Consider the following 21,140-nt stretch of genomic DNA (forward strand, 5'->3'; position numbering starts at 1 on the left):
AATAAAAGACATAATTCAGGGTGTCATTTCACTGCCCAAACCAGGCCTGAAGCCACACTGAAATGGTTCTCAATAATGAGAGCAATACTGTATTATGTCAGTGCTTAATCAGGAGTTGAACAGAGGTCAATTCCAAAACTTGGAGATATCTCTAGATCCTGTCTCTGTGCTCCATTCTCAGTCTTCTAGCAGGTACCAAACCTGCAGAAAAGGAAAAAAATAATGCCGCAAACACTGCTGTTCTTGTTACAGGTAGGTAGCCGTGTTGGTCTGCCATAGTCATAGTCTGCTTTCGTGTGCTCATACCAAAAACAAATTTAGTTGGTCTCTAAGGTGCTACTGGAAGGATTTTTTTTATTTTGTTTTGACTGCTGTTCTTATGCGCTATATTCTAGCTCCAATAGTAAAACAGGTTGCTTAGCCTTTTGCATACAAACACACGTTATAAAAATCTTACAACACACACACGTGTCAGTCTGTACATCACCCTGTATAATAATTACTATTTATTAAATTTGTATACTGCCCTATACTCACAGGTCTCAGGGCAGTTCCAAGTTAAACCAAAATATAAAAACACAAAATACACAATAAAAATAAAAATAAAAAACCAATAATCCCCCTCCTTCTGCAACACATTTTAAAAGGCCTTTGGGTGTCAATCAATGAAGGTGCCAGGCGAACTTCCCTGGGGAGAGCATTCCACAAATGGGGAGCCACTGCAGAGAAGGCCAGTTCTTGTGTTGCCATCCTCCGGACCTCTCAGGGAGGAGCAGAAATAAGGGCCTCAGAAGATGATCTCAGTGGCAGTCCTTGAGGTATTGCGGTCCTGTGCCGTTTAAGGCTTTATAGGTCAAAATCAGCACTCTGAATTGGGCCCGAAAACTAATTTGCAGCCAGTGCAGTTGGACCAGGGTCGGTGTAATATGCTCAAACTGTCTTGCTCCGGTGAGCAACCCGGCCACTGAATTCTGAACCTTCTTCAGAGGCAGCACTATGTGCAGTAATCTAACCTTGAAGTTACCAGAGCATAGACAGTAACTGGGTTATCCCTGTCCAGGTAAGGGCGCAGCTGAAGGGGCAACTGCTGCCTTCACTAATTCTGATTATTTTACCTCACTGCGCTTTATTATTCTCATATCGTGAGCTGCCTTCCTGGAGACCTATGCTAAAATAAGTTGGCACAGAATCATGTTTGAAGGGATCCCCAGGGGTCATCTAGTCTAACCCCGTGAAAGCAGGAGTATGCACGGGGACCGAACCTCGTTGTTACCAGGTCTAACCAAATAAAGTTATAAGGAACTTTGTAAGAAATAAACGAACAAAAGGACTGGGCTTTTGCAAACAGCACCATTGGGAAGGGTTGACAGCCCCCGTGAGGGAAAACCCTTCTCCTTCCGCCAGTCGACAATATCCTGCCAGGCCCAGAGGCCGCCTAAGGAAAAAGTGACCGTTGGGCGGGGGAGGGGAAGGAGCCCGCCCGCCAGCCAGTCAGAGTCCTCTTTCCCACCGCGTCAGAACCCTGGCTGCCGATTGGGCCGCTGCTCCGGCGCGCGCGCGCGACTTAGGGAGGGGGCCCGCGTTTCGGTTGGTCCGGAGCCACGTGCCCTCCCAAATCCGACGAGGGCAAGGCGGGCCTCCTGTTTCCTAGGCTACAGAGGGAAGGCGAAGAGAGCTCGTCACGTGGGGAGAGGGCGGAGGACGAGGTGGGGGGGGGAGAAAGGAGGGTGTGTGAGAGAGTTTCTGTGTCTATCTCTGCGTGTGTGTCATTCAACTTCCCCTGAAAGCGGCGATTGGCGGAGACGGGCGGCTGCCGTGCACGTGACGCGGCGCCACGGCTCTGCCCGGTTGGTGGTTCCCCTGGTTACGAGGAATGAGAAGGCGGGGCGTCCGCCGCGGCTGGCAGCCGACAGCAGCAACGGGAGGGCGCCGCCGCCGCATTAGTAGCGGCCCGTGAAGGCGGCGGCCGCGGCGACCGGTAGCGCCGCCAAGGGGCGGCCCACCCGCCTCCTCCCTTCGCCCTCCCTCACAGGCATGGCGGCGCCGGAGGTCGCGGCGGCGGTGGCGGCCGCAGGCGGGTGAGCGCCCGAGGAAGAGGCGGCGGCGGCGGCGGTGTCTGAGGCGGCCGGTGGGCGAGGCGATTCGGCGGGAGCCTGGCCCCGGGAAGAGGATGCGCGAGTACAAGGTGGTGGTTCTGGGCTCGGGCGGGGTGGGGAAGTCGGCGCTCACCGTGCAGTTCGTCACCGGCACCTTCATCGAGAAGTACGACCCCACCATCGAGGACTTCTACCGCAAGGAGATCGAGGTGGACGCCTCGCCGTCCGTGCTGGAGATCCTGGACACGGCCGGCACCGAGCAGTTCGCCTCCATGCGGGACCTGTACATCAAGAACGGGCAGGGATTCATCCTGGTCTACAGCCTCGTCAACCAGCAGAGCTTCCAGGACATCCGCCCCATGCGTGATCAGATCATCCGCGTCAAGAGGTGAGGATGGGGGCGGTGGTGGGAGACCCCCGCCTTGGCTAGGAGAGACCCCTCGCTTCTCCCCCACCCCACCCCAAACCTCACCCAAATCCCCGTTTTCCTGCCTCCTCTGCGTTTCCCTGTTTCCTCTGCGTTGCTCCCACCTAGCCCTCTGCCTGTTGCCCAGCAGTTCTCCTCCTCTTCCTCTTGACTGTTCTGCAGAGAGCTCTCTACCATCCTTGAGGATCGCCTTCCAGGACTGCGGACCCTCATCCAGCACCGTTTCCTTGTGCCTTATTCCTCCAGATGGGTCCTTCTGCCCTAGCTTAAGGTGTCAAAACCCACCTGCCCTGGCAAAAACCAAAAAAACCCCAAAACCTACCATCCCTCAGACCAATCCCACACATCCCGACTGGTTCAGCTTCACCCCCTCCCTGCCTGCAGGTAGCGCTCTCTAAATACTGCAGGGAGACTTGCCTACCTCTTAACACCCAAACCTGCATCCCCTGCTCAGTATGTTAACCAATTTCCTGCCCTTTGTGTGCTGCCAGAATGTAATTACATGCCCAGTTAGTATCCTACACTGCATCCTTCCTTGGGAACCTGGTGAGAAATCTTGTCATTCCTGTTCACCCACATTATATATATATATATATATATATATATATATATATATATATATATATATACCACATGGTGTCTTACTTCCAGATCTATCTGTCCTCGGTGCCCTTGCCTTGCTTATCTTTAATTCTGTTCCCATGCACAGAGCTTTCAGTTCTTCATTCCACCCACTTCTGGAGCTCTGTGTTGCATCTCCCAACAGCCTGCACAACTTCTCCAAGTCCTGACCCCAATATTGGCATATTCCCCTCCAGCTTTCTTTATCTAGGCTTTCAGCATCCATAAACCATGCTGATTACCTTGCATGTTCCTTAATACACCTTCCTCTTTACTGTGTTTTTGTACATGTGTTTACATCAGGGATAGCAGGGGGCCAGTCCACTGTCCCTCAGACCTTGTTGGGGGCCAGACAATATTTTTTGGGCCAGATCCGCCCTCCGGGCCTTAGTTTGCCTACCCATAGTCTACAACTTGAATATAAAGTACATCTCACATATCCTGTTCTTGTTGCCTGGATTTCTACTTTACAGAAGCATTCTCTCTGCCTGCATTGTTGCCTATTCACATTATGTGCATAACATATGCCCACTCCAACTATACATCAGACAAGTGGTTTGGGATTTCTTACTTTCTACTTCTGAGAGCAACTTAACACTGCCTAAAAGCACTAAAAATAATTTTACCCATAGAAGTGTGTATGCACACAAAAGCTCATACCAAGAACAAACTTAGTTGCTCTCTAAGGTGCTACTGGAAGAATTTTTTTTTTATTATTATTTTGTTTTGACTATGCCAGACCAACACGGCTACCTACCTGTAACTGGAACTATCTTTCCTTGTAATATTGGAGCTAATGTCCTGATGGGGTGTTCCATCCGGCTGGGTCAAATAGGAGTGTTTCTTTGATTCTCTGGTTGTTAATTTACTTTTCCTGTAAGGTTTAATAAGATGGCATTAGAGTCTTCATACTGAAGCGATTTAGGCAAGATCTTTGACATCCTAATCAGCATGAAAAATATATTTCCAGAAGCTGCATCTCTTCGAAAATGCCTGATAATTATTAGTATTAAGACTGCGGAATTTTTAAATCATAATTGATGTGCCTGTCAGCATCAGCTTATTTCAGTGTCCACACGTCTAGATGAATGCCTTAATCTGCTTTAAAATCAGCCCTAAAACGTTAAGTGCTGAAAAGGTTTTGAAGGTCCAACCTCTTGCATTATGATAGAATCTGCTCATGTCTAAATATTGAAAGATTACCCTCTTAAGCCTCTTTACTGCTATTTCACAGTACTATGCCCAGTGCAGTTCAAAATGAACAAGAAAGATAACTGTTAAAAAGCCATAAAATACTGCAATAACTTCAAAGTTTGAAACTTAGTAACCAAATGCAAACCAAACCTTGGCAGTAAAATAAAAAGGTATAGGCCTTGCAGTTTACCAAAAGCCCAGCCATTAAAAATGGTGTTGACAAGCTTATGAAAGTATATAAGAGTTGCACCTGGTGGACCTCCTTGGGGAGCAAATTCTGTAGTGCAACTGTAGAGAAGGTCTTGCTTTGGCCATCCTCAATTCTGATTTCACTCTGAACTCTGGAGAAGAGCACACAGCGAGGAGGCAGATGATCCACATACTCAGAAGAGTCTAGTACAACTGAGCAGACAAAATGCCTCTGGGGCAAGAAATAAATTGAACGAAACAGCTTGTCTTGTTCAAGTGAAGAGTACGCCATACAGTGGGGAGGCAGTGGCACCTGTAATCTCTGCCCCATATAAAGAATTGCATCTGGTTTAAAAGAGCATATTCCCAAACCCTAAGCATGGTGAGTTTTCCTGCCATCCAAGCCTCCTCACAAGAAAGAGTGTTATTTGCATCATTTGAAAGTGGCAGGAACAGACAAGTACAGGGGTCTGGGAAACCATGGTCCTTTTCCCTAGAAGTAATAGCATTTATTATATTAACAGCAGTAGTTTTAGGCACAACATCTAATCTACTTTAACCCATAGCCTTTAAGCATATGATTGTCACGTCCAGCATAATGTCTCCCATAGCAGCTCAAGGATTGGGAGTGCAGAAGAGGAAAACACGAATATCACTGTATAAAATTCCTTCCTAATCTTAACACACCATTATTAGGTCACATCTGTAAATGTATTTATTTTATTTTTACGTAATTGTGTTTTTTTGGTCCTATGACTCTGCTAGTGATGCCATCTCTGGAATTCATTAATCTCTCCCAGGATATGTTGTGGAATCTATTCTTTGAGGGAAATAGAATTGTAAGCAATAGTTGTTACCGATGGACATAGAGGTTTTTTCAAACCACCAGACTGTTCCAATCAGAATAGATGGGCTCTCTTAGTTTATTAAGATGCTATTGCATTATGTTGTTAATGTGACAAATTGGTGACATTTTATTAATGACTCTGCTGTACTCTGTCCCAGATCCAGAAATGGAGTACAGTATATCTTTCTTTAAAGCTTTGTCTTCAACATTCACTAGTAGAAGACCTACAGCTAGGTTAGTTGTTGTTTTTCCCATGGTTAGAAACATATTTTTGATACCTAGATAAAAGCAAGTACAAGGAAGAACAAGCAGTTTGTAGTAGGGAAAAGACAATCCCTCTATCCCTCTGTTGTTAGGGAAGTGTCCAGAGAAATGGTGACCAAATACCTACCAATGTAGCTTGTACTTTACCAGGCTGTACACCATGCAGAACATAGTTTGCCATTTTCTGAACTCACTTCCTGGTTCTGCTGGAATACATCACCAGGACCCGACCCCCCCCCCCAACTGTGTGTGGCCTACTAATGGGCCACCACTTGGGAATTACAGAGCTAATCTGTACCACTGTTCTTACAAATAAATTTAATCATAGGCTTTCTGTATTTACATGTGAAATACCAATATAGTTACTGATTTTTCTTTGTGTGTTTTCTTCTGTTTTCTACAAAATGCTACTGTTGAGCAGACTAAGTTTTAGACTAAGGAAGCTTAAGCCATTTATACTTCTGGTTAAAATGCTATGCATTTTTGATACCTGGTTCCTTTTCATTCTGTATTTTTGTCCACATACATCTTCTAACATTGTAAAAATACATGATCTGTGTTTCTTTTGACATTTCCACAGTTCCAGTAGAGAACAGAAAGCCATCAATCTGTGGAATTTGTCTTAAATCTTTTGAGGAAATTCTGTGGCTACCTTTTGACTTAGATTATATGCTATTTTTAAAATATAAATTAGCATCAAGTCTCAAAACTTGATAGGATCTATCATCCTCAAAACTAACCAATCATAGTATATGAGACAGTGTCAGGATCCAGTTGACTGATTGCTATTGTAGCTCCCAAGTATGCTCCTATGCCCCACTCTCCAAATAGGGTGGACATTTTCAAGCAATATCAACTTAAGAACTCCAGTGAGACTAGTCAAAGGTTCTTGTTAGTAGAACTGAAAAAGCCCTCTGCGCGTGCACCAGGCAATGCAATTACAAACAGGATGTGACAGTTTCCAGGTCCTTGGAAAAATTGATAGAACTTGCAATTTTTTGGGTTGTCTTATTACACTACTTGAAATTTTGAAACATGGGTTGCATCACAACAGAACAATGTGTGTCAATAAAGTGAGCTCTACTAGTTACACAGTGCTTTGTTTGCCACCAACTCTAGCTGCCCTCCATTACTTCCTCACAGATGTCATAACATTAATAATGGGGTTCCTATCTGGATCTGCCAGTTTGCATGCTTCCTTGGGGGAAGTGATCCTCTTGCTGGCTTGGAGACTTTCCGTGCAATTTGGCAGATACAGAGATCGTATGTGGAATGTCTTCTGCAGTATCCATGTCATTCTACACATCTTTTAGCAGTAATCATGCTCAAATAGAATGAACCACAGAATGGACCTTACTGTAAATCTCAGTGCTGATTTCAGGCTAATTCAAGTAATCATTATTCTATGTTAAGATGTGGATTGAGAAGTGTTCGGGTTTTTTGTTTCCAGGCATGTTATGAAAGGATCACGAGACTATTTTACCATGTGTTTCCATTGCAGTGATCTGAAGAAGTGTACATGCACACGAATTCTCATACCAAGAACAAACTTAGTTGGTCTCTTAAGGTGCTACTGGAAGGATTTTTTTTATTTTTTATTTTGTTTTGACCGTGATATTAGAGTTTTGGAAACACTACGTAATTTTCACACAGTGAAATATTACGTAACTGTATACCTAGAGGAGAAAGTTCAAGCTATGTACACTCAGTCCACATCCTACAACCTGAAGAGAGCCATAAATGTTGGTTCTTGTGCAACTACCGGTAAATCTCCAAAACTTTGTGCCTTGTTTTTCACGAAACTTGCAAAAAGATTGTCAGTCTTTGAAATATCACCTTCTATATCAATTGTAGTAAAAAGTAGACATCTGCTGAACCTGTATCTTGTCCTGCTAAAACTACAGATGTAGTATTATAGTATCTCTGCCTTTCTTGGCAAGATAACCGCCCCTGTAGTCTATAATTGAGCATGATTAGTTCTGAAGCCAAAGATAGCAAGCCACAGTAACACAGGCAGGAATCTTTTAAAGGAAAAAGCACAACAACAAATTTTGGGAAGAAAATTTAGCCTGGATAGTTCAGATCATAAGAATGCCAAGGATGCAGGAATTGTTAAGATTATTTTTTAGCTGACTAGGGATAGCTCAAAGTATGTGACTCTTAATCTCAGGGTTGTGTGTTTGAGCCCCGTGTTGGGCAAAAAGATTCCTGCATTGCTTGGAATTTCACTAAATGACCCTTGTATTCCCTTCCAACTTTATGATTCTATGAATCTATGATGTAAGAATATTCATGTGATGTATTTTCATGTTGCAGCATCATCCAGTAAGTGTTTAGGACACTAATGTACTCCCCCTCTACAGACTGGAGAAAGTGCTGCTAATTGTGATGTTTTGCAGATTTCATTATTCGTTTTTCCCTTGCAGCTGGAGACTTGCTGGGGCAAAAGCACCTAAGCTAATTCATTTGTGGTCCTACTGTCACTTCAACATTTATTTTTTTTAAAAAGAAAGAGCCCTAGTAGCTTCCAGAATACATTCAATGTTCAGCCTATGTTTAGCCCAGCTATTGTCTGAAACCTCCATCTTATCTTTATTTTAAATGCCAAAAGGTTCAGAAGTTAGAGATAATGATATTGGGTTGGGACCAGACTAAGTTGAACTTTGTTCTGATGGGTTTCACTAGGAACACCAGGCTGGATCCAAAGTGCATCCGGGGACTTTTTGAAATGGACTTCTTGTCCCCTTCTTCCTACAGTAGCCATCCAGTTTTCAGGGAACCTGTCAATCTCCTGCACAACAGATCACCCTATTTGGCAGGTTCCCTCAGAGCATTTTGCAGTGTCAACTGCTGTTGGGAAGGAGAGGGACACAGAAACCAGCTTCTGCCAGTCCTATTGTGCACACTTAAACTTTGATCCAGTCCTAAGTCATTACTAACTTTTCCAATGAAAGTCAATAGGACACTTGGTTTAACCAAATTTTGGTTAATTAAAATTTTCCTTGAATTCTTTGCAAAGTATTTTCTCATCATGGATAATTTCTTCTTCCCCATCAACTACAGATTTTAAAAAGAAATGTACATTCTAAGTACCTGAAAATTCTATTTTTTATTTTCAAATCATTTTTAAATGTCTGTCATTACAGAAACAATAATTCTCAGTTATAACAACATGGATATTGTTGATTCTAACAGGTTCAAGCCATAGAAACGGTCTTGAGAAATAAATGGAAATCATAATGAAAATGTGAGTCAACAGTTTTTTGTCAGTCCTTGCACATAAGGAGATTAAGAAGAGAGGTTTCTAAAGAATTCACCCTTAATAGAACCTGGCTCAACTGTTAAACCTTTCTAAATTGTGGGGTTAAAAAACCAGAATAAAACAGCAGGTGACTACTTCAACAAAGGCTAAAAGGGATCTACCCAGTGTAAGCTTTCAAAAGTTAAAAGTAGTTTGCTTACAGAAGCACAGATTAAGAAATGTTTTGTAGGAGGAGGAGTAAATATCATTTATAATTACTAGGTAGAGTTTGACACATCACTTGCATGCTAGAACAGTGTTTGCAGTGAAACTGGGTTTTAAAATGTTTGTACAGTTATCAGGATAAGATCCCCCCCCCTTAAGGCTTGCACTTTCCCAGAAATGATTTTTGTGGTTCGTTGAGAGGTGTTCCGAACACTATATGGTTTTTTGGCACAGCAGATTAAAACCCTCTTTGTAATGAGGTGTTTGGGAAAGATTGAGTATGGGAAAACATTATATCCTAAAATATTTTTCTAGGGAATAAGTAAATATGTTGTTGTTGCTTCAAAGACGTCATCAGAATTCTCAGGCGCTCTGTAATTCCATTTTATATGTGGGGTAGGGTGGGGCAAAGGGGACTTCCTACAGTGTAAGTATATGTATTCTGGATCAGACCCAAGACATAACTAGTGCACCCATTTCTCACAAGGATCAGTCAAATGTCACTAGAAAGTCCACAAATATAATATGAGGGCAATAAGTTGCTCCTGCAGATGTTCCATGGGCACTGGTGTTTAGAGTCACGCTTCTTCTGGTTTTGGAGGTACCATATAGCAGTAATAATAATAGTAATAGTACAACAACAACAATAATTTTATTTATGAGCTGTCCATTTGTGTTGTTCCCAGCCACTCTGGGCTGCTCCCAACAAAATATTTTTAAAAAAACAATAAATCATCAACTATTTAAAAAAACTTCCTTGAACAGGGCTGCCTAATCCCGTTTGAGAGATATGAGTTGATGGACACCACCCCATATTTTGGCAATGAATTCTTAAATTTTAATTATGTGTTGTGTGAACTAGCACATAATTACCTGTCCTGAATTTCCCACCATTCGTCTTCGTTGGAGAAACCAAGGTTCCAGTATTTCTGAGAGGTAGAAAAGCATCTCTCTCTAACCACTTTCTCCACATCAGGAATAATTTTATATACCTACCCCATCTAGATTTGTATAACGCGAAGCAACAAAAATGGTGAATAGTTGGGTGGATAGTAAGAAGTTGCAACTGAATGACAGCTTTCCTTATGCCTGATTTAGTGCTATGTGGGCTGGAATGGTCCAAAGTATCTAGATAGAGCTAGGTTTGGGAAGGCTAGCATATGCATTAAAACAATGATTCTCAGTTGGTGGTCCATGGACCCCAGGGGGTCCGTGGCACCATTCACATAACCAAAACTACCATAGAGATATCTAAATTTTCAAAGGCAGAGGGTCCATGGCTTGGCTTTTGAAAAACAGTGCGTCCACAGTAGGAACCACTGCATTAGAAGGTTGCAGTGGCATTGCTTAATCACATAATATGGTGGTTGTAGAGCAGGCATAGGAAAACTTGGCCCTCCAGATGTTTTGGGACTACAACTCCCAGCATCCCTAGCTAACAGGACCAGTTGTCAGGGATGATGGGAATTGTAGTCTCAAAACATCTGGAGGGCCGAGTTTGCCTGTGCCTGTTGTAGAGCATCCTAGATTTCCAGCGAATCCTACCTGTTGTTTTATCCTGGGAAAATATTTGTATACTTAGATCAGCCAGCTGACTCTTCTGCTTTTATCTATTCCCAAGATCACTTTAAAAGTTGTTTGTACAGAAGTGGCAGCCATGCACCTTGCAAAAGTTAGGGTTGGGAGCATTAACTGATACACATAAATCATTGTAGTTAAAATGTAGATTTTGGTCTGATCTATTCTTCAGTCAGGATTATCACATTTGAAAGGTTTTTTTGTATGGCCATAATGTTTTCTTGGAAATGAAACATATGGGGCAACAACTGCCATGTTTTTGCTTCTACACACTCTGAAATCTCCATCTCTAGACTTTGAACAGGGAATGAATCAATGGATTTTATTCACAGTCAGAATTAGTACAATAATTGAAAAGAGGAACATTTAAAACTGAAATTTTCCTTCTGTATTAATGGAACCCAAACACATCTGCACTTCTGGAAAAAATAATTACTGCAGTAGAAATCCAGGCATTGGTTTTAGGTTTGATCTTCTTGCAGTCCATGGGACTCTCAAGAGTCTCCTCCAGCACCATAATTCAAAAGCATCAATTCTTCGGCAATCAGTCTTCTTTATGGTCCAGCTCTCACTTCCATACATTACTACTGGGAAAACCATAGCTTTAACTATACGGACCTTTGTCGGCAAGGTGATGTCTTTGCTTTTTAAGATGCTGTCTAGGTTTGTCATTGCTTTTCTCCCAAGAAGCAGGCGTCTTCTAATTTCGTGACTGCTGTCACCATCTGGAGTAATCATGAGAGAAGACTGTAGAAACTTTTATTATGCCCAAGCAATATTTTCCAGTTGTTGCCTGTCTGTCATTTATGTACCAGAAACTGCTCAGGGAACCAAGGCATATATTGAGAAAGATGCGTGATGTACACTAGAAAAACATTCCTGTTTCATAGCCTAAGATGTGAGATACATCAGAGAAGGATAAGGAGGATTATGAAAAGGAGTAAATTGTTCGTCCTGATCAGAGGTGGGGAAATGGTTTGTTCTATGAATGGGTGTGTGCAGAGGCCTGAAGGGGGTAAATTTAAACCACAATTCCCATTTGTATTCAGGATATTTTGTAAACAAAAGTGCACACTAATTGGCATCATCACAGCAAGCTGACCTACAACTGAACAGAGCTTTTATGCCACCTAGGAGGGTGATCCAGAGTTTCTGTTAATGCAGCCCATGTATCTTGTGGGCCGTGGTATTCCGGGGATGGAATCCAAAGGATTTCCTTCCCCTTGATGTTGTTTTCCCAAGAAATATTTAAGACAGCAGCAGTGATGTTTCTACTGAGGTCTTGCTATAATAGAAATTTAAAAATAAAAAGCCAACTTGCATCAATTCAGAATTGTTTTTTCTCCTACAGCCATTTGATTTTTATCAAATGAACTCTCTGCCTGTCTTCTACGAGAGACATTTTCAGAGGTGGATGTTAGTGCAATGTGCTGGATTTTGAGCCACTGTTCAGTTGATTTGTGATAATTTGCTGTCATTTTTATATGGTTTTTTTCAGAGGATGAAGTAATTATTTTGGAAAATAATGTCTTTTCTAGAAAGAACCATTGCTCTGGATGTTTAGGTTCTAGCTCTGTGCTTCTCACACTTCTTGAGTTGGGAGTGCTGGAGGGTTGCCCATCTGGATAAACTCTTTATTGAGTCCCCACTATAGGGTAGAATCCAGAGTGCTGCATGTGAAATCCTGCACATGGTCTACAATTGCTGAGGACCTCCATTCCTTCTCCAGGCCATCAAACCTTTTCAAAAACTTCTTGGTAAATGTGCTTCTTCATCTTGGTACCTGTGCAGTCAAACACATGGGTCATGTACATGCACAGAGTCTCTTTCAGGAACATTCTCAAGCTGCCTTAAGAGTTCTGGCAGGTGTCCCACTCCAGAACTTCAAAGATGATTTAAGATCAGATATTCAAGAGGGAAGTTGAATATCCAGTAGTCCCACCCTCCATGTACACACATCAAGGGATTTTATAGTGGATTACTGAAGCTCAGATATTCATGGGAAATTCAAGGTTTAAAGGAAATGGTATGTCTCTCTATCCCTGAGAGATTTTGACATAAGACTTAACAGCAAATCATTCTTCAATGAAATGTGTTGTTGTTTTTAAAGAAAAGTCTTATCAATCAACATCTGTGCTGTTGTCAGAATTTTATGTTTAGCTCTTGATAAAAATAAGACTAGTACCCGTAATTCTTTTAGAGTACATAGCTGATTGGCAGTCTTTAAATGTTGTAATTGTCATTACTAAGTTGGGTTTGCATGCATAGGCAGCAAATATTGTTGTTTAAACATGCTCTGCTCAGTCCTCATGCTACAGCACAATATTTAAATATTGGGGCGAGGGACGGCAATCATAATACCCTGCTTTTCACTGCAGATGAGAGATTGCGTTAGAATCAGTAGACTTTAATTCACTATCTCTGTGGTGAAAGCTTCTGTGCATAAAAGGGTAGTAACATTCTTTACTATTTGTAACTATCCAACGTAACGTAGAGATTGAAAGAAAGCTGGTGACGCTAAAGAAATGCTTTGTATTTGGGGGATGTTCTAAAAAGAGTTGTGTAGTGTACAGTCAAACGTATTTTATATCTTACCATCCAGAGTGGCATTGACTTGGTTCACACAGTGCTAAACCAGATTTAGTAGCAAATCATGGTTAACACTGAGGTGTCTGGCAAGTTATCACTTAAACCTTTGCTTATTGCATTACAGAATTGTTAAAAGCACTAGTAGGAGCAGCCAAGCTTTGAGAGCTGTTTGACATTCTTGATACTCTTTACTCATGGCTCTTGCTTTTGGGTAGTGACTGCTCTTTAACCATAGTTAAGAAGGCGGCCCAGATTCACACATAATGTTAAGCTATGGTTAATGTTAACTAAGGTATATACCAACTATAAACCTTGATTAATGAGCAACCTTTAACCATAGATAAACTATCATTAAACTGCTGTGCTGGGTTCACACATAACACTAAACCGTAGTTTTATAAGCCATAGTTTAACACATCATGGTTTAGTGTTGTGTGCAGACCAAGCCATTGTGGTTAATGTTAATTATGATTAGTTTCAAACAAGCCAACTTTTAAACCATGGTTACTGAAACTGGCTTATTTAAAGTAACCATTGTTAATGTGAATTGCATTTCTGAGTCTAGATGACACAGCAAGTTGCGATTAAGAAGTGGAAGCTTCCGAATTGGACTGCATGGGAAGCACTCAAGCTCAAGGTTCGCGGCAGCTTGTTCCTCCTTATGCACATTGCAGTAGATGATGGCTTTTAGGTGATGTTACAAATCAGTGTTCAAAATTTGCCATTTTGCACCTAGATATTGGCCACTTGCAACCAAGTGAAGATTGCCAGGTGTCAGGATGGCGCCTGATGTCTCCACCACCTGGAGGTGCATGCCTGGGAATCCTTGGATCTTGCCTGTTTTCGCGCACTAAGAACACTTCCTTTAGAATTCTATCTGTGATATTTTATCTGCACAAAAAGGGACCCCCGGGGTTATCTAGTCCAACTCCCTGCAATGCAGGAATCCCACCCGCAGCCGTCCCTGGGTGGGCTTGAACCACCAACCTTCTGGTTAACAGCAAGGCACACTGACCCATTGTTCCACTTAAGTGGTTGTACTTCCAAGGTTAACCAGCCCTTCTTTAAAATACAGCACAACCTCTCCCCTCCATGAGCAACTCGCTTGCCACTGCATGTTGAACATCTTCAAATCCCAAACAAGTGTGAGCATGCAAGGCTTAGGCGCCCATAAAAAAGTCTGGTTTTATTATTTCCCCGAATTGCTTTTGTTTTGTGTGCATTAAGGAAAAAAATGCCAACATTTGTGGTGGACACATGTAACCTTTGTATAAAACTGTGTTGCTAGAAAGAAGTTCATGTTACAGCTTCTTTTCTCATGGCTCTATTGATTTCTGCATTGCAGCATTACTTTAAAATAAGGATATTTAGTGAAGCATGAATCATAGATGACTACAGATGTAAAATGTCTCCCCACACTTCTGCTTTCTGAAATGCTGCAAGAACACCATGCACTTTGGTACATTTCAGCATACTTTGGTATCATTATTCTGGAAGACACATGAATGGCCTCTTTTCTCTACCCACTTCAAAGATTTCCAGTTTAAAATATGTGCACATATTGGGGGTGGGAACCAATCCTGGATCTCACTGGTTTCTGACAGGTGCTTTTTTGGTGCAGTGGCAACATTACCAGTGTTAGAAACTCCCGATACGTATGCTAGGCGCCAAATGGCTCCTTAAACCATGGTTACAGTTACCAAAGCAGAATGCCTAGTTGCCATTTGGAGGCCAGACGGCTTGAAAGTCATATTTTTTTTCAATACAACTTTGGGGTTCCTGAAATTCATTCTGATTGGGCAGCTAAAATATGACAGATAGAATTCCACAGGATGTGTTGCAAGTGTGTCAAAACAGGGAAGAGAGTAGGTGCAAGGAGGAATAGAGAAATGTGTGGGCATAAATGGCCAAACCACTTTCCTCATGCAAACCAAGCTATCCCCTCCCCCCTCCCCACCCCACTATTGAAGCTTTTTTAGAAACAAACATGTTGTGGGAAAGTACTAACATTTCAGAAATGGTTATACACTGGTGGACATTCTGTTCTTCGTTTTGAAACATCATGTGAAGCAACACTGAAAGTTGCTAGAAAACTGGGCTAAAGATCCCCAAAACGAGTCACATTGCCAAATCTTCATTGTACCATTTTTCAAATCCAAGATTCTGCATTAGTATATTAGGCATGATTGTTCTCCGTAAGATTGCAAAGGGCTTCAACCTTGTTTTTGTATCTAATTGCAGGTATGAGAAGGTGCCTGTAATCCTGGTTGGAAATAAAGTGGACCTGGAGAGTGAGAGGGAAGTTTCGTCAAATGAAGGCAGAGCCCTGGCTGAAGAATGGGGCTGCCCTTTTATGGAGACTTCTGCCAAAAGTAAAACAATGGTGGATGAACTCTTTGCAGAGATTGTCAGGCAGATGAACTATGCCTCTCAGCCAGATAAAGATGATCCATGCTGTTCTGCATGTAATATACAATAGCATTCCAAATGATGGAATTGGACCTGATTTGCTGTATTTTTGGTAAGATGATACAACTGACTACTTCGCTTCGTGGTTTAAAATTGGGTCTCTGGGGATAAACCCAAAGTGGAGTAGCAGCATTAACTGCAAGCGGAACATTGAGGTTCATCAGTTTAGTGAAAGAATTTGGGATAAGCTTCTACAGTTCACTTGCCTGCAACACATCTCCTGCACCTGCAGATCTGTGACACAGCCAACAGATTTACAGGGTGAGCACAAACAGTGTATGTTGGCTTTGTCAGACAACAGCTGCCGCTTTAAGTAGTTGTTGATGGTGAATAGGAGAGCACCAGCAAAGACACTTTGCACTCTACATATTCTCCACTGATAAATACAGGTTAACAAAGTCTGCATATTGAATTTCAGGACTTGTCACTTGTGGCCAAGTTTACTCAGTCAAATATGCTAATTTCATCTTTGACACAAGCGTTAGTAGGATTATTGGCAGGTTGATGTAGTTGGTCCCCCACCCCCCACCCCTTTAAATTTGATTCTTTTCTATTATCCCATCATGTGAAAAGGAAAATATTCCACCTGTACTTGAAAGTAAAGAGAGGAGCTCTGAAAAATCAACGGCTTGTGAAGAGAATAATGGGACATTGGAATGTGTTAAATATTCTGCATTGGTATTCAGAAATGGTGGATTGCTTCGGATGCTGTTCAGTCAAGAAACCAAACAACCCTCTGTTTACAAAGCGGGACATGTGTTCATCTCTTTACTGAAACAGGAAGAAGCAACTGTGATGGGGGTAAAAATTTGCTTAGCCTTACTAACAAGGAAATTTTAGCACATTAACAAGTACCACCTTGTAAGGAAAATGAAGCCATGTTGTATCCAGATGTTCCTTTTGCAGAAACCTCATGGGGACTGTCTGAGCATCCTGCATTTTTAAGTTTAAGGATACTGTACCAGTTTATTTCTTGCCTTTAAGGGCTACGTCTTTGATGTGATACCTATGGAATTCAAATTTGCTATTTTATAGCTTTAATATTGGCAACTGGTTAATTGAATTAACTGTGCAAGTTACTTAGACTCAGAAGTTGAATACACAATGTTGTAATTCCATAGATGAGCAAGGAAAAGGTTCTTGCCCTCAGTTGCCTAACATGCTAGTCAGGTGCTGCCATACAGTGATCCTGTTGCCCTGGTTATTGCCGTGACAAATAGTGAGTGAAACATTGTTTTGGAATGGTGCTCAGCCTCTGGTCTTAATTTTCATAGCAGTGGAATACTTATAATTTGCATGACTTAACAGCACCAGTTATATCTATTCTGATGTTTTACAATCAAGGAAGTTTCCAATCGGAATGTCCTAAGTTTGAAATGCTGGAGTGATCATGTTGAGCTGGACCTTCATGGATGATTTTGGCCTTTAAAATGCAATATCACTGAGCCTGTGGTCCAAATACCACCCCACAGTTTTGGTTTTGCAGTCTTGTGGAGTAGCTGTGTAGTTTCTTGTGTAGACGAGTGGAGAGGCCTGTATGTGTCTTGTGTGCGTGTCGGTGGGTGAGTGTGTGACTTTTTACAAATGCTGTAATGAACTTGAGTTCTGAGATGTTTGCCTCCATCAGCAGAAAAACAACCTGCAATCTAAAGTGTGTCTAAAGAAACTGAATTCAGAAGCATTTTTTTAAAAAAGAAACATTGGCAACACTGGGCCACTTTATTTCTGACACTGCGGAACACGTTTAGTTTTGTTCACTTTCTAACAGTACAAGAAAAATGATGGATGATTATAGGCCACTATTGCCTTAGTCCTTGCATGGTTTTTTCTTTAAATCAAGAACGCAAAGAGTGTAATGCTAAACATGAGGTCCCACTCGAAAAATGTAGCTCCTTCCCAAGCAGCTTGCACAGCCTATGGAGTTGTGGCACTTAATGCATATCGCATTGATAGCTTGCATGCGGAGAGGGGAACTGTCATGAGTTCGTGGTCCCTCAAAGGTTTCAGAAGGAATTGCTTTGTCTCTTAGGAAAATAACCAGCTTTACCATTGAAATAAATGAGATGGACAGATATAACCTAAACATTGATTACATTTTTTGCTTATTCCAAACCTGGTTCCTGTCTTGCATGCCAAGTAGTTTATGCAGCCATAACAGTGACATAAGTAAGATAACTGAAAGACATAAATAGCATTTTTGGTAAAAAATAAAATAATGGGCATGCTTTTAATGTGGAAGTCATTGCATAATGTGGTGGATTTGAACAGAAAAGTACTTCCTTGATAATGCTTATTGCTGTTTTTTAGAGACAAAGCATTGTGTATTCCCACAAATTGTAAGTTTTATGTGATGTGTAATTCTAAAGAGGCACACTGTGTGCTGCTTGGGTTCTGCTTACATGGTTATAATGCCCAACCTGGTGCCCGCCAGATGTTTTGGACTACAGATCCCATGATTCCTAGCCAGTATGGCCAACAGTAAGAGAGAATAGGAGTTGTTGTTCAAAACTTATGGAGGACACCATGCTGGGGAAATCTGCTATAGTGGGACATTAAAGGATGGATTTGACTAAAATATTTTAAATTGGCAGGAGAGCTGCAGTTACTTACATTGACATGGGATTTCGCCCCCCATGTCATGTGTTTAGGCCAGCAGAGTGAGTCACAGGTCAAATGGGTGTCTTGTGTCACCAGTTATCTAGTGCCAATTCAAGAGGTGCCATTTCTCCTGTGTTGATTTCTCCCTCCCCTTTTTCTAGCCTACTCCAGTGAGGGGCTTCTCCTGGACGTGTCTCTGTTACATCAAGATTTTATTCCCCCCCCCCCCCGCTGGCTGACACTGATGTTGTGCTTAGAATTAAGTCAGGTGATTGTCACCCCCCTCTGACCCAGGCCACTTGGCATTCCTAGACCCATGCCATTGGGTTAGTCATACTCTTCAAGTATAGACCCTGTAACTTCCTGAAACATATCGCAGTGGTGGCACTCCCTCATGTATAAATGCGCACTAGGGGCACACTGGCACGCATCAGTGCCATTATACTTATTGGGAGTAGCTTGTTAAGGATGACTGCTTATTTTTGTATCCTGATCAGATTCCAATGGTAGTAATTTTTTTTGGGGGGGGTGTAACATGCCTTAAAATATTATAATTTAATCCAAAGACCTACTATTCTTTAGCTTTTCTTATAGAGCTTTGTATTTTTCTGCAGCTGGCATTTTTATGTTTATATTGTCATAAATGGTTGTAACTTCTTTTGAAAATAGAAGGGGAAAATAATTCCTCTTTTGCCCTTTGCAAACGTTAATTAAACCAGCATAAGTTCTAAAGGTTTTGTGGTTTGTTTGTTTCTTTAGGTAAGGTACCCCCCCTCCCCGCCACCCCCAGCAAATATTCATAGCAGCTTTTCAGGACTTTTTCTTCTGATAGGACCAACAATAGAATAGTCCTTTTACCTACACTCCTAATTCTAAAATTGCCATTAATGTCTGTGGGGAAAATGTACTGGTATTTACTTTTCTATGTAACACATGCTGCCTGCTGTCATCTTAGGGTGGAGGGATGCATGATTTTTCACCAGTGTGCAGTTGAAGCACCACTTGGACTGTAATTACAAAACTCCATGACAAAGCAAATTTGGCAGCTGCAGGAATTCTAATGTGCATTATTCCTCTGTCAGTTCTTGATCGAGGTTTCCAGAAATGATTGCAGTGTGTTTTTGAAAACTAGGCTTAACCATTGACAATTTGGGATTTCCTAGAGTTGAATAAAGATATTTAACTGTTGATTGTTGAGCTCTGTTACAACTGATAACTGAAGAAAATGCAGCAGGTTTTATAAGGTGTCAGTTGTTTAAATCATGATGTTTCAAAATAAATCAAATTGTACATAGAACTCAATGCAAACTCAGCAGTTGTATTTGGAGTTAAATTATTTTAACAAATAAATTTATTTAATGAAACGTCTGTTGGGGTTCTTTGCACCATTCACTTTCTTCTTTTCTAGCGAAAATAAAAAAATACAAATCAAAGAGTGACATTCTTTAGTATACTCTGCTTGTTCAGAATGCAGCTAGCTCTCGTCTGTCCTAGAAAGGAGCACATTTGCCCTATATTTTTGGTGAGTGGAATTCAAAGTAGATCATTTTGGTAATGCTTTTGTAAGGCATCATATTTCCAAGAAGCACAAAAGGTTGAACTAAAATATCAGCAGTGCACATGGTCCACATACTGATATCAGCCGAGCCTTGATTTAAAAAGAAATGATGCGCATCAAATCTACTATTTCTAGATGGTTACCTTTTGAAGAGTTTCTGTTGCACTGCGCATTGGTACAGTTAGCTTGGACCTGATAGTACAGTTTCGACAATGGTAGTGCTAATGTTAACACGATTGTTCCAGCCAACTGACATTGATTAGCAGTTGCATTGTGGTCATGCCAGTATGGATGAAATACCTCATTGTGTAAGATAGCAACGAGTATTGGGTGGTTTTTGTTTCGAAGCCATGCGGGACTCAGGTGCCAAACACTAGAGGCTGGCACACATTGTGAGAACGATGTATTCCATTGCTAGGGCTGTGGAGATTGACAAATGCTGCTAATTGTACACAGCCGTCAGCTGGTCTTGCTACTGATAACTGGCCCATTCATTCTATAGGCCCATTTCCACTGCAGTTTTGGCCCAAGTCCTTTTGGAGGCCTCTGGTAGCATTCCACCCATTTAGAAATATATGTGTGTGTTTTGCAAATGAGAGTAACTATATAGGGTCCTGCGGACTACGGGTTCTTGTCTCCTCTCATCCTCTCCCTGCCTATGAGGTTTAACATTTTTTTTATAAAGTCTCCAAGAAAGTTGATCTTTCAGAATGCTTGTTCAACAAAATTTTAAAATGATACATGTTAGTTTACAGCAATTTAAAATAATAATCAGTGCATAATGAAACCACACTGTTAAACTGTTTTCTTCAATGAATTGTATCAAAATCAAATCTCTATAACTCTTTGATTTTCTACTGATTTGTAAATCGGGGGATTATTGACATTTGATTTTAATATTTTCCCATGTATTCCAGAAAATAAGATTTAAAACCCCCACTTTCAAGCTTCATAGTGCATCAACCAATCCAGCAAATGGCCTATTTGTTGCCTTCTAATTGATGCACCTATAAATATTACACAGGCATCTACAGAGAACTCAATGGATTGCTTGCTTATAGGACTTCCTTTCTGATCTGATAAGAGTTGTGCCAATTACAATCAGTAAGTTGCAATGTGTTAAGCTGAATTATTGGTTTGGTATTTTACATCATGATACTCACATGGTAATTGTTGGATTGCTGCTTTGGGGCATCACAACGGTCCTATTCAAATAAATATGTTGCTTTCTCCACTGAGCGGGG

General features: G+C 41.5%; 1 protein-coding gene and 1 long non-coding RNA gene across 2 annotated transcripts; one reads left to right on the plus strand and one right to left on the minus strand.

Moving 5' to 3' along the window:
• Positions 1–14: 14 nt before the first annotated feature.
• On the minus strand, positions 15–1,204 carry LOC117045108. Its single transcript, XR_004426397.1, has 2 exons — positions 1,116–1,204; positions 15–201 (listed from the first exon to the last, which is right to left on the minus strand). It is a non-coding gene; the product is annotated as an uncharacterized LOC117045108 (long non-coding RNA).
• An 897-nt stretch (positions 1,205–2,101) lies between these two features.
• RAP2A (RAP2A, member of RAS oncogene family) lies at positions 2,102–19,702 on the plus strand. Its single transcript, XM_033147911.1, has 2 exons — positions 2,102–2,484; positions 15,513–19,702. The coding sequence occupies exons 1-2, from the start codon at positions 2,171–2,173 to the stop codon at positions 15,748–15,750; spliced, it is 552 nt and encodes a 183-aa protein (XP_033003802.1). The 5' UTR covers positions 2,102–2,170; the 3' UTR covers positions 15,751–19,702.
• Positions 19,703–21,140: the final 1,438 nt, after the last annotated feature.

The sequence above is a fragment of the Lacerta agilis genome, chromosome 4 (genome assembly GCF_009819535.1).
Source record: "Lacerta agilis isolate rLacAgi1 chromosome 4, rLacAgi1.pri, whole genome shotgun sequence".
NCBI lineage: Eukaryota > Metazoa > Chordata > Lepidosauria > Squamata > Lacertidae > Lacerta > Lacerta agilis.